Raw genomic sequence first — 21,550 nt, 5'->3', positions numbered from 1 at the left:
TTGTGCTATGTAACTTTATGTATTTTGTATGCATATACTGACTCACACATTAATATTTTACTAAAAATGGGAAAATATAAATTCTGGTTTTTTAACTGGCTTTTTCATACAACAATGTATTGAGGCCATTTGTCTACATCAACAGAATCTATACAATTTTTAAAGGCAAAAAAAGATTTCATTGTTATGAATATATCCTATTTATTATTCAACCCATACTGGTAGATATTTAGGTTATTTGCAATTCTTCACAAGTATAAACATGTGATATAACTTTGTTTGTTTTTTTTAATAATTTTGACAAATCTTGATGTTTTCAACATTAAGATTTTTTTTTAATTAATTAATTATTTATTTATTTTTGGCTGTGTTGGGTCTTCGTTTCTGTGCGAGGGCTTTCTCTAGTTGTGGCAAGTGGGGGCCACTCTTCATCGCAGTGCGCGGGCCTCTCACTATCGTGGCCTCTTTTGTTGCAGAGCACAGGCTCCAGACGCGCAGGCTCAGTAGTTGTGGCTCACGGGCCTAGTTGTTCCGTGGCATGTGGGATCTTCCCAGACCAGGGCTTGAACCCGTGTCCTCTGCATTAGCAGGCAGATTCTCAACCACTGCGCCACCAGGGAAGCCCATGTGATATAACTTTGCCTGATTCCCCAATTGTTTTCTTAGTCTAAGTCAATACAGGTAGATCTAGTAGGTCAAAAGGGGGACAAGACTTTAAAGGTTTTTGATACTTACTGCCAAATTACCCACTGATTGGGGTTTTCAGATCTTCCATTTTGGTTGTGGATAATAAAGCACCATGAGTGTTTGGGGGAAAAGGGAAAAAAAGTGATACTACTCTACAGTGAATTTAAAAGTCTTTTTTTGGGCTTCCCTGGTGGCGCAGTGGTTGAGAGTCTGCCTGCCAATGCAGGGGACACGGGTTCGAGCCCTGGTCTGGGAAGATCCCACATGCCGCAGAGCAGCCTGGGCCCGTGAGCCACAGTTACTGAGCCTGCGCGTCTGGAGCCTGTGGTCCGCAACAAGTGAGGCCGCGGTGGTGAGAGGCCCACGCGCCGCGATGAAGTGTGGCCCCCGCTCGCCGCAACTAGAGAAAGCCCTCGCACAGAAACGAAGACCCAACACAGCCATAAATAAAATAATAATAATAATCTTTGCTAATTGTTTAAAAAAAAAAACTATTCTGAAACAGATAATTTTAGAATAATTCACCAGGTATCATTCTAAAAGTGCCCCTGGCAATCAAAAGTAAGTGGATGAAATATTTGGTTGAGAGATTAGTGGTGCCTCACTGTACCGGAAAGTTCTACCTGGAAGGAAACATGCTAAGCAGTGTTCACAGCTTCCTGATAGTGTTTGAAACTAAGTTCCTCAGATTGACCAAAAGAGTCAAAGATTCCCTTTTCCTGCTACAGGGTAATGTGAACAACCAGGCACCTCTACATAGATAGTAAAAAAACAAACAACAAACAAAGGTGCCAGTGAAACCTGATGAGAGGAGATGGAGCCAAAACATCTAGATCTGGATCAACAATTTCTTCAGCGCTTCCTCGGGAGGGCTGACCCCACACACATACCTGTGAGCATGCCGCAGGTGGTGGTTTTGCCTGCTCCCTTGTGCCCCAGGAGAACAGTGATCTGCCCTTGGTACAGGTTCATGGTCAGATCTTTGACTGCCATGTGTTCATCCCTTCCCTTGTAGAACACCTGTTGAAAAGCCAACTCTGACTGACAGTGTAATATGCACACGCATGTGGCATTTCTGAAGAACCTATGACAGGCCGAGCACCCACACCAATTTCCTCCGAAAGTTCATCAGTGGGACTCCAAGTGGAAATCCATAAGGGAGCTCCTTCTTTCAGAGTTTAGCTGCCTGGAGCTACTGAGGACCATGATGGGGAGCAACACCAGGGGGGTTTCCCTGGCCTCTGGAGCCTGGTGGTAGAGCAGCTGAACCACAGAGGCCAGAGCACAAGGACGAAGGGCTCCGAGCTTGAACGAGACCTCCCTGCTTCTCGAGCCACACCTTGCTCTGCACTGCCTGGCTAATCCCCTGAGAAAGGGCACCCTGCCTCTTTTGTGGGTGGTGTTGATCTAGGGAGAGAACACCAGACAGACCGTCCTGTTTTCTAAACCAAATGTCTCCAGTATTTTAAATACCATTTATTTTTTTCTTATTATACAAGTAATTCATATATGAGTATAAGGAAGAAAATAAAATCACCCATAATGCCACTTGCAGAGATACATCACATTTCAGTCTAGGCCTTAGACAATTTCTGTCCACGCATTAGACAATTTCTGTCCTGTCTAATTGCATCTGGACTGGACTTGGGGTCTGGAGTACAGACATTATAGTTGGGTGAAACTTAGACATCACTTCTTCCCACCATTTATCTAACTGTGTTTGGGAGCAGGGTGCTGCGGAAAGGAATTTGGCACACTTCTCCTGCCCCCACATCCATCTGGTATGATTATTTTGAATCAAGTGTGACGGTCCTCTTCTCTAACTTCTCAGTCTCCCTTTTGCAGTTGAGGTGGACATGTGGCAGAATTCTGGGCAATAAGAATCAGGGGTGATCTACCGAAGGGCAGAAAAGGAAGGAAGGAAGGGAGGGAGGAAGGGAGGAAGGGAGGAAGGGAGGAAGGGAGGAAGGAAGGAAGGAAGGAAGGAAGGAAGGGAGGGAGGAAGGAAGGAAGGAAGGAAGGAAGGAAGGAAGGAAGGAAGGAAGGAAGGAAGGAAAGAAGGAAGAAGTCCTCCTAAAAGAAAGCCCCTCGCTCTTATCTTTCCCTATAGATGAGCGACAGCAGCCATCTTGCAACCGGGAAATGACAAGCACGAAGATGAGAGCTATGCGCTTCCACTGGCCCAGGGAAAATAAATGAAAGCAAGTGAGCAGAAAGAGCAGGGGTCTGGGACGGCTTTGCTGAGCAGCTGAAATCATGCCAGAACCATGTGCCTGCAGACTGCTTGTTATGTGAAAAGAGGAAACGAAATCCCTGCTTATTGAAGCTACAATAAATTGGGTGAAGACTGGAGCATTCCAAGCTGCTACCACAGTATGTAAAGGAGCTGGGATGATCCCCCATGCTGTGGAGCCCCTGGGCCAGCATGTGATCCACTTGATCCCATAGGCCAAGGAAGGCGACACAAAGTATTGAGCTAGCACCTTGACTGTGACCTTGTATCAGTCATACAGAGGACACTGCTTCTCCTTAGGCTCATCGTATTTGAAGAATGGAAGATTCCAAACAAAAAAATAATGCTCTGGAGGACACACCGGGGTATAGAGCTTATAGCCAATCAACCTGTCAGGGGAGTCCTTAGTCAATGCAGGACTCAGCAGACACTGGTGAAAGAACAAACACTTCTGCATCTGGAAGCTAGCAGTGAAATCTGGTTTACTATTTGATTTGGTTATGTAAAAACACTGGTGGATCAAAGTCAGCCATCAAATGACTGAGTTCCAGGGTGTCCCCAACAAGAGGTGTTTGGCATTTGCGAGACTGTTTCAAGAAAGATCATCTAGACCCTCCATCCAGTCATTTAACTTTATGACAGAAAACAGGACATTTTACATTATACTCCTAATTTTGAGGATAACATTACAGAAGGGAATTAAAAATCTATCACAAAATGTACCTTGTAACCACTGTCAGAATAAAACAGAAGCCTCTATGCACTATTTCTCAAGTCCTTGGAAGAAGATTTGTGAGCTGATACCTTGTATAGATGTTGGATTTCAATTCCTTTTATCAAATCAGTAGGCTCTTCCTGAATGAACTTGCTTTACAGAGCTTTCTGAGGATCCCCCAGCTCCAGCACTGAATTCGTAAGGGATATAGGTTCTCCACGCCAGTAGGAGGGCTAGAGAGGAAGTCAACTTGCATTAATACATTTAGGTGAATTGGCTCTCTTCTTCTGGAAGATAAATATTTTGGTAAATTAAATTCTCACACTTCCCTCCCCCCACCCCCACCCCAGCCTCACCCACCAGAGTTTCCTGGTATCGAACACTTAATGGTGCCTGAAGAAGTCAAGAATTTGCTCACAGACTTACTACTAATAAACTGCATTTCAACCTACAACCCGTGGTCCGGAGGATGGAGCTACAAATGATGCCTCGTATCCACACTCCTGGTGTACTGGGGAAGCTGTCGTGTTGGCAGTCAGCACCCCTGTGGGCTGAGGCCTGGAGAAATACTGGCATTAACAATCTACCCATTTCTCCACAGACCAAGAAGGGCAAGCATGGCAGCCTTTGCTGAGGCCTGAAGTGAGTACCTGTGCAATTCAGATGGGATCAGACTGAATCTGCAAGAGGACTGAATCAGGCATGATGGGTTCAACTTTGTAGGAAAAATTTACTCACCATAGGAGAGAAAAGATTTGGAGAGCTTCATGGGCTTGTCAACGAAAGCTGTGTCCCGTGCCCGTGCCCCCAGGTCACAGAGGTGTCTCAAAGAGCTTCAGGGCCTTGTCACCAGCCCAAAGAGGAAAAAGGCCGAGGAGTCCTGAGGGCTCTACCTTGTTGGGGTGCCATTCTGTGAGAGAATGCAGGGCCTGCCACTCAAGTGGGCACATGTGAGACAGTCACAGGCACTCTTAAGGGGACTCTGCACAGGGTATCAGCAGTGGGGCAAGAGTCAGAGAGACAGACTTGTTAATTATGCTCCCTTGGCAACCACAAGTTGATAGGTTTGGGGTGAATCCAGGTTAGAGAACTGCACTTAGATTTCCAGGAGTTTGAGGTTGCAACCAACACCACAAAGAGGGATAGGAATATTGATGATGAGCTATAAAAATTCTAATGTCAATCTATAAAACAGCAGCATCAGTACTCACCATGAGAAAGAAGTACCAAGGTTTGGGTGTACCATACACCCCTGGGAAGACGGACTCCACATACCAGGCCACCAAGCCATATAAGAGAGAGTCCAGCAGTAGCATCAGCAGCACCTGAGTGAAGTTAAACTCTCCTCCTATACTGCCCATGTTCCTCCATTGGATGCCTGTGCCTATTCCAAAGGAAGGAAAACAGTCACCACATCGAAGACAGAGAAAAGTTACCAGAACTTTCCAATCAAGCAGTTGGAGAACAAGCCAATGAGAAGACTGGACTATTCATGTCTGGGGTATTAAGGGACAAAAGTTAGGCACAGGAAAAGAAAAGCTAGTTGTTGGTTTCTCAAAGAAGGTAAAACTTTTTTGTTTTTGTTTTTGTTTGTTTTTTGGTTTTTTTGACCATGCCACACAGCTTGTGGGATCTTAGTTCCCCAACCAGGGATTGAACTTGGACCCAGCCGTGAAAGCGCTGAGTCCTAACCACTGGGCTGACAGGGAATTCCTAATAAAACATTCTTATTATCGGCAAAATGATTCTTTGGCACCAAGAAGTAGAAATTTGGTCATCTGAGACACATCTTCACACTCTTGCACATGCTGTCAGGAAAGCCCTTCCTACTCCTCCTCACCTTTTTTGCTTGGTTAATTCTTACTTGGTAGGTCAGCACAGGTATCTCCTTCCCCAGCAAGCATGTATACTCATTCTCTTGGGTTATATGTCTAACCCACGTGCATCTGGGGCACCCTGCGCTAACTGTGAGCATTGAAGGTCTCACTCCGCACTGTGAATCTGCTCACTTATTGCCAACCCCAGCTTGGGGCCAGGGAATGTCAGGTTATCTCAGTATCTCCAACATCTGACCCAGGGCCTCATATGCAGCAGCTGCTCAATACATACATATGCCATGAAGAAAGGAGTGCTGAGGATGGGCTTGGGACCAATTCCTGGGTTCGTATAAAGATAAGTATCCTTTGTGATGCCAAGTGTCTAATCTGAATGCAAGCTGACTAAGCTTCTCATGTAAAGCATCCAAGATACCCTGCATCTGCTGCCACATGGCAGGATTGAGGAGGTGGTAACTAGCAACACCAGAGGAGACGTTCAAATACTGGTGAGCAGACAGATGGGCTAGAACGGTGCTCCTCAAACTTTCCTGTACTCACTAATCACCTGGGGATTTTGTTCTGATTAAGTGTGTCTGGATGGGCCTGGGAGTCTGCATTCCTAACAAGCTCTCTGAGGGTTCTGATGCTGCTGGTGCACAGGCCATGCTGTGAGGGGCGAGGGGCCAGGAAACCTCTGAGGCCCTTCCTGAGATGAGATTCTATGACTTGTGTCTGTCTTTGTGCCAATCGAGAGCCTTGCCTTTCACCACGGCTTACAGACAGGTCTCGCAAACCTCAGCTGCTGTAAACAGTCAGCACACTTAGTTTGTGAAAGCCAGGTGCATCCTTGTTCAGTGTAAGTCTGCAGTGTCCGAAAAGAAGAAAGAGACAAGGCTCCTTCCCCACCTCAGCAGACATTTGATTGCCAGTTAACTTTATTTATTTATTGGGAATATACATATCAAGTATATAAAATGGAGTTTAACAAGCAATTACAAAGGAAGTACTTTGTACAACTACCACCCAAATCAATAACCCCCAAAACCCCAAATATGCACACCTCCTTTACAACTTCACCGTCATCTTTGTCTGTAGGCAGCATCTAGTTGGGTTTTGCCTTTTTATCTAAACTGACAGTCTCTTTTTAATTGGTATGTTTAGATTATTCACGTTTAATGTGATTATTGATTGGATTAAAATCTACCACTTTGCCAGCTCTTTTCTATTTGGTTCAAACTTTTCTTTGTTTCTTTTTTCTTCTTCTTCTTGCATTAATGGGGATTTTTTTTAATGATTCCATTTTATTTCCACTATCGATTTATTACTTATAACTCTAAAAATTTTTTTAGTGTTGTTCTAGGGTTTAAAATCATCTTTAATTAGTCTATCTTCAAATAATATTATACTACTTCATGTGTAGCATGAGGATCTTACAACAATTTCCAGTTTCCTGTTCTTCCCTCCCACCCTTTGCTACTGTTGTCATACATTTTATTTTCACATAAGCTATAAACACAATACATTGCTACCACTTTTGCTTTAGACAGTCAGTTCTCTTTTAGAGCCAGAAAACTCCACAAAAGACAAAATAAACTGTATTTTCAATTTTCAGTGCTCTTAATTTCTTTGTGCAGACCCAAGCTTCTGTCTGATATGATATTGTTTTTGCTTGAAGAACTCAACATTTCTCGTAATGTCTCCCAGCAATCGATTCTGTCGCTTTGGTTTGAGAGAGTCTTCATTTCTCCCTAATTTTCCCCTGGATATAGAACACTGAGTTGACAAGGTTTTTCTTTCAGTACTTTCTTTAACTATGTCACTTCATTTTCTTCTAGCTTGCATATGTTTATTGGCTATTTGGATATGTCTTTTCATGAAGTGCCTATTTTTGCCTGTTTTTTTCTTTACTATAAAGTATGATATATAATTGATTTTATGAATTCTTTAAATATTCTGGATACAAGCCTTTTGCAGGTTAAATGTATCGAGCATCCTCTCCCACTCTGTAGCTTCTCCTTTCATTCTCTTCATGGTGTCTTAATTTTAATGTCATTATTTATCAGTCTTTTCCTGATGGTTAGTTATTTTTGTGCCTTGTTTAAGAAATCTTTCCTACTTCAAGTACATGAATGTACCCTCCTATATCATCTCCAAAAAACTTTATAGTTTTTTTACATTGGAATTGATATCTGTGTATGGTGTGAATTCAAAGTCCAATTTCAATTTTTTCCATAAGGTTCTTTAGTTGCTCCAGCACCATTTATTAAATCCCACTGCTCTGAAGTATCATCTCTGATATTTAACAATGCATTTACCTCTCCCTTCTTTTCTGTTCTATTAGTCTATTTGTCAACCATAATCTTAATTACTATTGCTTTATGATAAATCACGAAATCCGGTAAAACAAGTTTTGCTATTTTGTTCTTCCTCAAGAGTTCTTGGCTATTCTTGGTCCTTTATACTCCCATGTACATTTGAGAATCAGCTCATCGAGTTCTATTTAAAAAACAAAACAAAACAAAAATACTGCTGGAGTTTGGATTGGGTAGGAGTTAGCTGTTACTTCTTTCCACAATTTATTTATTTGTGTTTTGAGAGCAGGGTGCTGCTGAAAGGAATCTGGCAAAGTTCACCTGTCCCCACATCTCTTTGATCATGATTGTTCTTCCCTGACTTCTCATCCCCCTTTGCAGTAGAAGAGGCCATGTGACATAATTCCTCTCCCACACCACTTCTTCTTGACTCAACCAATCTTTTGATTATTCCGTTTTCTATTAAGTTTGAAAGTTATACACTGTTCCTAGCCTTTTCCTGGTCGGCTCAGTAATGAATTACCAGGTCTACATTGCCGCAAAGTCTAAATTAATCAATATCTTTATTCCCCTTCCAAAAAGTATTTACCCCCACTGATTTCTGACTTTATCTCCTCAAAAACCCTTTTATGTATTTTAATTCTATCTTTTAAAAAAAATCCTAAAGACATCATCATTATCATCATCATCATTATTATTTTATACAACGTATAAAGCCACTATCTTCAGGCTCCCACTCTTGGCTCCTTTGAAAAGCAATGCCTTTTTTTTTCCCCTCCAGCTACTTTTAAGATTTTTCTCTTGACCTCTGGTATGTTCAATTTTATGTTGGTATGTCTAATGTAGATTTCTTATTGTTAATCTTGTTTGGGATTTGCTGGGCTTCCTGAAATCCAGTTTTGGAACAAGTTTGGCCACCATCTTTTCAAATGTATTTCTCTGCCCTATTCTCTGTTTTCCTACTGGAACTCTTTTGCTCAGAGGTCATTTGCTAACAAGAAAACTTTGGGCTTCCATTCGGATGGCCTTTCAAGGCAAGGGAGCTAAACAACAAGGCCCAGCGTCCCACCCAGGTGGAGAGCATAATAGGAGACCCTTCTCACATTAATAGGGGTCCCAGAGATAAATTCAATAGTCACAGGTTAGGTTCTTTGTGACACAGACCCTGAAATGGAGTTTAGTATGCAAAATGTTTATTAAGGAATACCCTTGAGATCAATACCTGTGGAAGGGAAGAGATTGAAACAAGATTAGTCAGGGCTACAAGACAGCACTGACAAGCTTGAGGAGTTGAGATAAAATGGCCCATCTGAGCATCTATAATAACCCATCCACTAAGTTTTTTATTAGTTATAAAAAGATATTTGGGTATTAATAAGATGACATCTCTGTTTTGTTTCTCAACTGGTTCAGAAACTAAGGAGGGGAGAAGGGTGCTATTTACTGGGCCTCTTAAAAACTAAAATCAATCTAGTAAATAATAAATTAACAAATAAATCAATAAATGGAAGTTTCAAGTGACAAACCCAGTTGCTCCACAAGCATGCAGGTTCTGATTTTAAGAGGCCAAAATGTTTCTGCCATACAACCAGAGGCCTGATTCATGTTGTATATAGTGATTCCTGCTCAAGATTAAAACTGAAAGCTCTGCACTAGACTTACTGCGAAAATGTACAGAGTAATTTTATCTATTCACTCACTAGAAGGCGTGCTATCTGATTTGAGCAGATAGGTCAGATGAATAGGAAAAACTAATCCAGTGAAAGTATGAGGATTCTAAATAAGAAATATTATCCTCGGATTTCTAACATTTCATCAATTATATTCTTAGAGATTCCTACCTGCTTATGATCATATGCATTTGCATTTCCTTCAGTTGTAACACTAGACACCATATGTGGGCTATCCTGTGCCTTTCAGGAATGAACACTGATCATAACACACAGTTCATCCAGTCCAACCACCTACCTAAATTCCCTCAATTTCAACAGATAGGCTCCATAAAGCATCTACGTTCATTCACTAACATGTAAGGAATCAGATATACCATTTCAAATCTAGTTTTCCTCCATAAGTATTTGTAAATCATGGTCTCAACATTGCTTTGTTAAAGAAAACCACTCACTTTCAATAAATTCTGGTCAACTTAACATCCTTTATTAAATTTTAAGCACCCTTAATCCATTTAGACCATCCAAACTTAATAAAGAAATTCATTGGTAGGTGATGCCTCTAACCAGGACATTGGAGATTATCCTAATTGCAGTAAGGGGACCCACAAACTCGATCCAACTTATAACTCCTATCCCTGTTATCGGCTGCTAAACCAAGCTTTATCATTTGGGACCTGGACTCTGGTGATAAAAGCTAACGTTGAGCAAAGAAGGCACTTGCTAGAGTGTTCAGAGCAGATCATCTTAGTACCACTGAAATGTGAAACTGTTCCATTCAGTAAGTACTGTAACCCCACAGACCTCAGGGTCCTACATTTTATTTATTTATTTGTTTGTTTGTTTATGGCTGTGTTGGGTCTTCGTTGCTGCGCATGGGCTTTCTCTAGTTGTGGTGATCAGGGGCTACTCTTCGTTGCAGTGTGCGGGCTTCTCATTCAGTGGCTTCTCTTCTTGCAGAGCACGGGCTCTAGGCACGTGGGCTTCAGTAGTTGTGGCATGTGGGCTCAGTAGTTGTGGCTCATGGGCTCTAGAGCACAGGCTCAGTAGTTGTGGCGCAGGGGCTTAGTTACTCCGTGGCATGTGGGATCTTCCCGGACCAGGGCTCGAACCTGTGTCCCCTGCCTTGGCGGTGGATTCTTAACCACTGTGCCACCAGGGAAGTCCCAGGGTCCTACATTTTGATTGACATGTTGGCTGCAATCTTCTGCAATGACTGTAGATGTTGTGGGGAATTCTTCAAACTCCAGAAACATGAGACAAATGAAAACTTGATGTTGTACTTTCACCCCAAAGTGTGGAAGTTGTAACATTTCTGACGGAAGGTCCCCTAGACCAACTTGTGAAAGAAGACTAACTCTGAAGCCTATGAGAATAAAATATGGTATCTGTAATAGCACTACATTATCTGTAAAGTTCTAAAGTGTTATTTGAACTTCTAATCATAAATCTATATATTTTAGATCTATACAACTATATAGGTGTAAAATTCCCTAAATCATTTACATGGTTTAGTTTTTCTCCCAAACTACATTGTAAGCTGCATGATGTAAACTTCATTCTACATTTCTTAAGTGTTCCTTACAGTACCTACCATAGGTGTAAGTATACTGTAAATGCTCAGAACACTGAATAAAATGAGCCAGTTATGTTTATTTGGAAATGAAGGTCAACTCTGCCTGTCAGCAAATGGCAAAACATCAAGGCAGTTTACCTTGAGAAAGGTAAGGCTCACCTTTTGTCTCATATGTGGAGATTAATCAGCCTCCCAGTGCCATGGCATCATTGGAGAGGAGACAAAAGGCAATCATTTGGAAGTGACTCCTTTGGTTGTAGCTGAAAGTGAGGTACAGGTATGGGAGGTAGGTGAAGAAGAAGATGATGCCTCTGGAGGCGGTTGCAACATGAGCTGCAAATTCAGAGGGAAGAAATGAAAAGAGTTTCATCAATAATGCACAAAGAGGGACTTCCCTGGTGGTGCAGTGGTTAAGAGTCCGCCTGCCAATGCAGGGGACACGGGTTCAAGCCCTAGTTTGGGAGGATCACACATGCTGCAGAGCAACTAAGACTGTGTGCCACAACTACTGAGCCTGTGCTCTAGAGCCCGTGAGCCACAACTACTGAGCCCACGTGCCACAACTACTGAAGCCTGTGCGCCTAGAGCCCATGCTCCGCAACAAGAGAAGCCACCGCAATGAGAAGCCCGCACACCGCAACGAAGAGTAGCCCCTGCTCGCCGCAACTAGAGAAAGCCTGCATGCAGCAACAAAGACTCAACACAGCCAAAAATAAATAAATAAATAAATTTATATAAAAAAATAAAGCACAAAGAACCTATATGAGAAAACAATCTAAAAGAGAATGAATATATGTATATGTATAACTGAATCACTTTGCTGTACAGAAGAAATTAATATAACATTGTAAATCAACTATATTTCAATGAAATAAATTTTTTTTTAAATAAAAAAATAATGCACAAAGAAGTATAATGCAAGTCTCTTTTCCCTGCCATGGTAAGGAAAGCATCTCTGCATTTGTCTCAGCATTTCAGAAGGGAAGCATTCTTTTAAGAAATTTTGATAGAAACCTTTTATACTTGCACTTTCACTATCAAAAGACTAAGAGGATTTGTTGCACTTAAAAATTAATCAATCCTTACGAAAAAGCACAAACATTTAATTGCCTAAAACTTCCTCTAATACTGCATTAATAACATCTCCTACAATAAAAACCATCTTCTTCAAAGATGAGCGGTAGATTATATAGCATCTATGGAGCATTGCCTGGCACTGTGGCAAGCACTTTATATACAGTATCTTATTTAATCTTCATAACCTCCCTGTTTTTCAGAGGAAGAAACTGAGGCTTGGCCGCATTAAATAAATTTGCTCAATGTCATGGAACTAGTAAATGATGGGTCAAGGATTCAAGGTTTCCCAGGCTCTAAGTATAGTGGCTCCAGATTTGGAGATAAATCAATCAAACTGAAGTCTGGGAGATAAATGCAAAATAAGTGCAAACATCTGCCTTCCAGGAAGTTAAGAGAATATAGATCGAAAATGTAAGGATTGCATATATAACAGAAAGAGCCACAGTTAAGGCATCAGGCAGCCCTTCACTGAACCTGACTACATGAACTATGGCTGACCCTGGGTCTTCTGTAACTTCTCTGACTTTGTTTCTTCTTTTGTAAAAGGTGATAATAATTGCTAACATGTACTAAGTTCTTACTATATACCAAGTATTGTTCTCAGCATTTTACATCCCATTTAATCCTCATAACTAAGTTATGAGATAAGTGCTATCATTTTCCAGTTTCACAGAAGGGGAAATGGATACAGAATCTATTGACCTGCTCAAGGTCAGGATCCACACCAAGATGTAAATACAGCACTCTGAGGCCAGAGCAAGAGCTTCTGACCTTGCTGTAACAAGTAAAGCCTTCTTGTTTATCTACTTGATATATAGTAGTATATATCTCCTAATCCCATACTCCTAATTTATTCTCTCCCCTTTCCCTTTGGTAACCATAAATTTGTTTTCTATGTCTGTGAATCTGTTTCTGTCTTATAAATAAGTTCATTTGTATCATTTTTTTTAGATTCCACATGTAAGTGATACTATATGATATTTGTCTTTCTCTGTCTGACTTACTTCGCTTTGTATGATTATCTCTAGGTCTATCCATGTTGCTGCAAATGGCATTATTTCATTCTTTTTTACGTCTGAGTGATATTCCATTATATATACACCACATCTTCTTTATCCATTCATCTGTTGATGGACACATGTTGCTTCCATGTCTTGGCCATTGCAAATAATGCTGCTATGGACATTGGGGGTGCATGTATCTTTTCGAATTATAGTTTTTGTCTTTTCTAGATATATGCCCAGGAGTGGGATTGCTGGATCATATGGTAATTCTATTTTTAGTTTTTTAAGGAGCCTCCAGACTGTTTTCCATAGTGGTTGCACTAGTTTACATTCCCACCAACAGGGGTTCGCTTTTCCCCATACCCTCTCCAGCATTTATTATTTCTAGACTTTTTGATAATGGCCATTCTGACTAATGTGAGGTGATACCTCATTGCAGTTTTGATTTGCATTTCTCTAATAATTAGCAATGTTGAGCATCTTTTCATATGCCCTTTGGCCATTGGCTTTAGTTACCTTTACCAGGAGTCTTTATTTCTTCTTATGGCTTTGAGTTACTGTCTAGTGACTTTTCATTTCAGCCTGAAGAACTCCCTTTAGCAGGGAACGGAAGGCCTATTGGTAATAAACTCCCTCAGCCTTTGTTTATCCAAAAATGTCTTAATTTCTCCATCATTCTTGAGGGATAGTTTTGCCAGATAGAAAATTCTTGGTTAAAAGTTTTTTTTTCCTTTCAAGATTTAAAATGTCATCTCACTACCTTCTAGACTCCATAGTTTCTCTAGAGAAATCAGCTGTTAATCTTATTGAGTATGTAGGGACTCTCTTCTCTCTTGCTGCTTTCAAAATGCTCTCTTTGTCTTTGAGTTTTGACAATTGGAATTTTAGACTTTTACTGGGGATCTCTTTGAGTTTATCTTGCTTGGAGTTCATTGAGCTTCTTGGGTTTGTAGATTCATGTATTTCATCAAATTAGGAGGAGTTTTCAGCCATTATTTCTTCAAATATTTTTTCTGCTTCTTTTCTCTCTCTCTTCTCATTCTGGGACTCCTATGATGTGTATGCTGGTGTTTGATGGTGTCCCACAGGTCTCTCAGGTTCTGTTCTAACAAAGAAAAGCCCAGGACTAGATGCCTTCTCTGGTGAATTCTATCAAACATTTAAAGATGAGTTAACACCAATCTTTCTCAAACTCTAGATATAAAGACCAATGGAATACATTAGAGAGCCCAGAAATAAACCCTCACAAATATAATTAACTTGGGTGCCAAGACTATCCAATGGACAGTCTTTCAACAAATGGTGCTGGGAAAACTGGATATCTCCATTCAGAAGAATGAAGTGGAACCCTTACCTTATACCATATGCAAAAATTAATTCAAAATGGATCAAAGATCTAAACATAAAGCTAAAAACCATAAAACTCTTAGAAGAAAACTTAGTGGAAAATCTTCATAACCTTGGATTTGGCAACAGTTTCTTACGTATGATACCAAAAACACAGACAACAAAAGAAAAAAATAGATAAATTGAACTTCAACAATTTTAAAACTTTTATGCATCAAAAGACACTACCAAGAGAGTAAAAAGACTACTCACAGAATGGAACAAAATATTTGCAAGCCATATATCTATTAAGGAATTGATATCCAAAATACATAAAGAACTCCTACAACTCAATGTCAACAAAACAAACAATGCAAGCAAAACATGAGCAAAGGACTTGAATAGACATTTCTACAAAGAAATTGGAACCCTTGTGTATTTCTGATGGGAATGTAAAATGGTGCAGCTTCTGTGGAAAACAACAGTTTGATGATGCCTCAAAAAGTTAAATAGAATGACCATATGACTCAGCAATTACACTCCTCAGTGTATACCCAAAGGAACTGAAAACAGGGACTCAAACAGATACTTGTACATGAATGTTCATAACAGAATTATTCACAACAGTCAAAAGGTAGAAACAACACAATGTTCATCAACAGATGAATAGATAAACAAAATGTGGGGAGTATTACTCAGCCATCATAAGGAATGAAGTGAGGAAGAAGTTCAAGTGGCTATCCCATTGTCCTGGTGCCATTTGTTGAAGAGACTATTCTTTCTTCATTGAATGGTCTTGGCATCCTTGTCAAAAATCAATTGGCAATGAGATGTATGGGTTTCTAGACCCTCAGTTCTATTCCATCGATCTGTATGTCTATCTTTATGCTGGTACCACACGGTTTTGATCTCTATAGCTTGGTAGTAAGTTTGAAATCATGAAGTGTGAGTCCTCCAACTCTTTCCAAAATTGTTTTGGCATTTTGAGGCCCCTTGCAATTTCATATGAAATTTGTCAGTTTCTGAGAAAAAGGCAGTTGGGATTTTAATAGAGATTGAATTGAATCTGTAGATCAATTTGGGGAGTATTGCTATCTTAATATTGTCTTCCAATCTATGAACATAGGATGTCTTTTCATCAATTTAAGACTTCTTTGATTTATTTTAGCAATGCTCTGTAGTTTTCAGTGTACAAGTATTTCATCTTACTGGTCAGATGTATTCCTAGGTATTTTATTTTGGATGCTATTTTAAGTGGAATTGTTTTCTTGATTTCTTTTCAGAATGTTCATTGCTAGTATATAGAAATATAACTGATTTTTGTGTGTCCATCTTGTGCCCTGCAAATTTGCTGAATTCATTTATTAGCTCCAATAGTTCCTTCTGTGGATTCTTTAGGATTTTTCATATATAAGATCATGTCATCTTTGAATAGAGATAGTTTTACTTCTTCTTCCCAAATTGCATGCTTTTTATTTCCTAATTGCTCTGGCTAGAACTTCCAGTATAAAACTGAATATCAGAGGGGAAAGTGAGCATCCTTGTCTTATTCCTGATCTTAGGGGGAAGGCTTTCAATCTTTCACAACAGACTATGATGCTAGCTGTGGGGTTTTCATAAATGCTCAGTATCAGGTTGAGGAAGTTCCTTTATATCCTGGTTTGTTAATTTTTTTTTATCATGAAAGATATTGGATTTTGTCATATGCTTTTTCAGTATCAATTGTGATAAATAAAAATGAATAAAATTGTGTTTATTTTTTCCTTCATTCTATTAAGTGGTGTATTACATTGATTGCTTTTCATCTGTTGAATCATTCTTGTATTCCTGGGATAAATCCCACTTGGTATAGTGTATAATCCTTTTAATATGCTGCTAGATTTAGTTTAGTAGTATGTTGTTGAGGATTTCCCCATCGATATTCATAAGGGATACTGGTCTGTAGGTGTTTTATTTATTTTTACCTTTTATTTTTTTATTTTGGCTGTGCTGGGTCTTAGTTGCGGCACACGGGATCTTTGTTGTGGCACGTGGACTCTCTTAGTTGCAGCATGAGGGCTTCTTAGTTGCAGCATGCATGTAGGGTCTAGTTCCCCAACCAGGGATCAAACCTGGGCCCCCTGCATTGGGAGCATGGAGTCCTACCCACTGGACCACCAGGGAAGTCCCCTGTAGTGTTTGTTTTTCTTTTTTGGCTGCATTGGGCCTTTGTTGCTGCATGTGGGCTTTCTCTAGTAGCTGCAAGCAGGGGTTACTCTTTGTTGCAGTGTGCCGGCTTCTCATTGCAGTGGCTTCTCTTGTTGCAGCACGGGGGCTCTAGGGCATGTGGGCTTCAGCAGTTGTGGTGTGCGGGCTCAGTAGTTGTGGCTCACGGGCTCTAGAGCGCAGGCTCAGTGGTTGTGGCGCACGGGCTTAGTTGCTCCACGGCATGTGGGATCTTCCTGGACCAGGATCGAACCCATGTACCCTGCATTGGCGGGCAGATTCTTAACCACTGCGCCATCAGGGAAGTCCCCCCCTGTAGTTTTATTGTGATCTGTTTTCTGGCTTTGGTATCAAGGTAATGTTGCCTATAGAATGAGTTATGAATATTTGTGTTTTTATTTTTGAGTAAGTTTTCTTTTAGTTATTCTGGACACAAGTCTCTTATGAAATAGTTTACTTGCAGATGTTTTCTCCCAGCCTGTAGGTTGTCTTTTCACTTTCTTGATTGTATCCTTTGAAGCATAAAAGTTTTTAATGCTGATGAAGTCCAACTTATCAGTCTTCTCTTTTATCACTTGGGCTTCTGATGTCATATCTAAGAAATCACTGTCTAACCCAAGATCATGAAGATTTACTTCTGTATTTTATTTTAAGAGTTGTATAGTATTAGCTAGTTCTTACATTTAGGTTTATAATCCACGTTGAGTTAATTTTTGTGTATGATGTTATGTAGAGATCCAACTTCATTCTTTTATATGTGGATATCTAGTTGTTCCAGCACCATTTGTTTAAAAGACCCTTCCTTGTCTGTTGAATTGTCTTGGCCCCTTTGTCAAAAATCAATTGATCAGGGACTTTCCTCGTGGTACAGTGGTTAAGAATCCGCCTGCCAATGCAAGGGACACAGGTTCGAGACCTGGTCTGGGAGGATCCCACATGCTGCAGAGCCACTAAGCCTGTGCGCCACAACAACTGAGTCTGTGCTCTAGAGCCTGTGAGCCACAACTACTGAGCCCATGTGCCACAACTACTGAAGCCCACACGCCTAGAGCCCATGCTCTGCAACAAGAGAAGCCATCTCAATGAGAAGCCTGCACATCACAACGAAGAGTAGCCCCCACTCGCCACAACCAGAGAAAAGCCCACGCGCAGCAACGAAGACCCAATGCAGCCAAAAATAAAACAAATAAGATAAAATAAATTAATTTTTTTAAAAAGTGAAAACTTGACTCTGAAGGAATAATAATTAATGCCATAGGTAATGAGAACAGCAATGCTACCAAGAAAAGAAGTCATAAACATACTCCCTGACAGAAAATTGTATCAGGACTCACCTTTTTGGAAGAATGTGCTGATCATGAATGCAAAGAAAATTGTGGCAATTGCAAAATACATTAGAAACACAAATATCAAACTAGGGTCACTGTTTTTGAACACTGCCACATCGTTTGCCTACAAAACAATCACAGATGCATGTAATTTTTACATGAAAAGAATGAAGAGAAGGCATAAAGGACCCTTAAAATAATGCATAAGTTTTTTAAAAAACCAAGATTATCTTAAGCAAAACAATATATATATATTTTTAAGGCAGACCTTTGATCCAGCTTCCATTACCACTTACAAATTACACTCTACGCATGTATCTCTTTTAAGGAAAGCATAAGTTTGATATCAATTTTTGGCACAATGTGAATGTTCTTTTTGCTTTAATATGAGAATTTATCCTATTTATCATTATCACTATTACAAATAATTGTAATATTCCTTTTTTTTTTCAGTAACTCACATGTCAATCATTTTATTTATTTATTTATTTATTTATTTATTTTTTGGGGGGGGGGATTTTTTTTTTTTTAATTCAGACAGAAAGTCACAAAAATTATACTCATCCTCATCAGTTCACTCAGTCCCATGTAATTAATTTTTTTTTCATCTTGATCTTTTGTTAGCACTTTTATGAGTTCATCAGTTTTTCATTAGAGTTCTGAAAATGCTTATTCATTCAGTTCAGCAGTACAGTCAGTTACCAGAAACCTGTACTTGTCAGAGTCTTTTCCATGAATTTCTTGAAGATGAAAGCCTTTTATAGGAACATATTTGCAAAAGCATCAGAGTACACCCAGAACTGTCTGTAAATGACAAAAGACTTAAAAATGACCACTGTTAAAGATTTGATGAAAGTTCATAATAATGCAGTTGACAAGAAAATTAGTTATTTCTGAGATATACATTTTAAAGTAATAACTAGGATTATTACTTATAACATTATACCAGAACATATAAGATTTTTAGAAATTTCATGTAATGTCTGAAACATTTATATTAACATATTTCCATACATATTTCCATACAAATACAAATATAAGATTTTTAGAAATTTCATATAATGTCTGAAACATTTATATTAACATATTTCCATACAAATAACCCAATGAAAGTTTAGTATTAGTTGTTTTGTTTGTTGTTTTATACTGCAGGTTCTTATTAGGCATCAATTTTATACACATCAGTGTATACATGTCAATCCCAATCGCCCAATTCAGCACACCACCATCCCCACCCCACCGCAGTTTTCCCCCCTTGGTGTCCATATGTCCATTCTCTACATCTGTGTCTCAACTTCTGCCCTGCAAACTGGCTCATCTGTACCATTTTTCTAGGTTCCACATACATGCATTAATATACGATATTTGTTTTTCTCTTTCTGACTTACTTCACTCTGTATGACAGTCTCTAGATCCATCCACTTCTCAACAAATGACTCAATTTCGTTCCTTTTTATGGCTGAGTAATATTCCATTGTATATATGTACCACATCTTCTTTATCCATTCGTCTGTTGATGGGCATTTAGGTTGCTTCCATGACCTGGCTATTGTAAATAGTGCTGCAATGAACATTCGGGTGCATGTGTCTTTTTGAATTACGGTTTTCTCTGGGTATATGCCCAGTAGTGGGATTGCTGGGTCATATGGTAATTCTATTTTTAGTTTTTTAAGGAACCTCCATATTGTTCTCCATAGTGGCTGTATCAATTTACATTCCCACCAACAGTGCAAGAGGTTTCCCTTTTCTCCACACCCTCTCCAGCATTTGTTGTTTGTTGATTTTCTGATGATGCCCATTCTAACAGGAGTGAGGTGATACCTCATTGTAGTTTTGATTTGCATTTCTCTAATAATTAGTGATGTTGAGCATCTTTTCATGTGCTTCGTGGCCGCCTGTATGTCTTCTTTGGAGAAATGTCTATTTAGGTCTTCTGCCCATTTTTGAATTAGGGTGTTTGTTTCTTTAATATTGAGCTGAATGAGCTGTTTATATATTTTGGAGATTAATCCTTTGTCCGTTGATTCGTTTGCAAATATTTTCTCCCATTCTGAAGGTTGTCTTTTCGTCTTGTTTATGGTTTCCTTTGCTGTGCAAAAGCTTTGAAGTTTCATTAGGTCCCATTTGTTTATTTTTGTTTTTATTTCCATTACTCTAGGAGGTGGATCAAAAAAGATCTTGCTGTGATTTATGTCAAAGAGTGTTCTTCCTACATTTTCCTCTAGGAGTTTTATAGTGTCCAGTCTTATATTTAGGTCTGTAATCCATTTTGAGTTTATTTTTGTGTATGGTGTTAGGGAGTATTCTAATTTCATTCTTTTACATGTAGCTGTCCAGTTTTCCCAGCACCACTTATTGAAGAGACTGTCTTTTCTCCATTGTATATCTTTGCCTCCTTTGTCATAGATTAGTTGACCATAGGTGTGTGGGTTAATCTCTGGGCTTTCTATCTTGTTCCATTGATCTATGTTTCTGTTTTTGTGCCAGTACCATATTGTCTTGATTACTGTAGCTTTGTAGTAGAGTCTGAAGTCAGGGAGTCTGATTCCTCCAGCTCCATTTTTTTGCCTCAAGACTGCTTTGGCTATTCGGGGTCTTTTGTGTCTCCATACAAATTTTAAGATGATTTGTTCTAGCTCCGTAAAAAATGCCATTGGTAATTTGATAGGGATTGCATTGAATATGTAGATTGCTTTGGGTAGTATACTCATTTTCACAATGTTGATTCTTCCAATCCAAGAACATGGTATATCTCTCCATCTGTTGGTATCATCTTTAATTTCTTTCATCAGTGTCTTATAGTTTTCTGCATACAGGTCTTTTGTCTCCCTAGGTAGGTTTATTCCTAGGTATTTTATTCTTTTTGTTGCAATGGTAAATGGGAGTGTTTCCATAATTTCTCTTTCAGATTTTTCATCATTAGTGTATAGGAATGCAAGAGATTTCTGTGCATTAATTTTGTATCCTGCAACTTTACCATATTCATTAATTAGCTCTAGCAGTTTTCTGGTGGCAGTTTTAGGATTCTCTATGGATAGTATCATGTCATCCGCAAACAGTGACAGTTTTACTTCTTCTTTTCCAATTTGTATTCCTTTTATTTCTTTTTCTTCTCTGACTGCCGTGGCTAGGACTTCCAGAACTATGTTGAATAATAGTGGTGAGAGTGGACATCCTTGTCTCGTTCCTGATCTTAGAGGAAATGCTTTCAGTTTTTCACCATTGAGAATGATGTTTGCTGTGGGTTTGTCATATATGGCCTTTATTATGTTGAGGTAGGTTCCCTCTATGCCCACTTTCTGGAGAGTTTTTATCATAAATGGGTGTTGAATTTTGTCGAAAGCTTTTTCTGCATCTATTGAGATGATCATATGGTTTTTATTCTTCAATTTGTTAATATGGTGTATCACATTGATTGATTTGCGTATATTGAAGAATCCTTGCATCTCTGGGATAAATCCCACTTGATCGTGGTGTATGATCCTTTTAATGTGTTGTTGGATTCTGTTTGCTAGTATTTTGTTGAGGATTTTTGCATCTATATTCATTAGTGATATTGGTCTGTAATTTTCTTTTTTTGTAGTGTCTTTGTCTGGTTTT

At 39.4% G+C, this 21,550-nt stretch overlaps 1 protein-coding gene across 1 annotated transcript in view; it reads right to left on the bottom strand.

Annotated features, from left to right (window-relative positions):
* Positions 1-21,550, bottom strand: part of LOC137750398 (ATP-binding cassette sub-family A member 17-like) — an 80,389-nt gene that overhangs the window by 49,776 nt on the left and 9,063 nt on the right. The window contains 5 exon segments of the mRNA XM_068524765.1: positions 1,578-1,707; positions 3,725-3,868; positions 4,847-5,019; positions 11,170-11,343; positions 17,957-18,074. Coding sequence (XP_068380866.1) covers positions 1,578-1,707; positions 3,725-3,868; positions 4,847-5,019; positions 11,170-11,343; positions 17,957-18,074 — 739 coding nt within the window.

Source organism: Eschrichtius robustus, chromosome 16 (assembly GCF_028021215.1).
Source record: "Eschrichtius robustus isolate mEscRob2 chromosome 16, mEscRob2.pri, whole genome shotgun sequence".
Taxonomy (NCBI): Eukaryota; Metazoa; Chordata; class Mammalia; order Artiodactyla; family Eschrichtiidae; genus Eschrichtius; species Eschrichtius robustus.
This window is presented reverse-complemented; position numbering and strand designations above follow the sequence as displayed.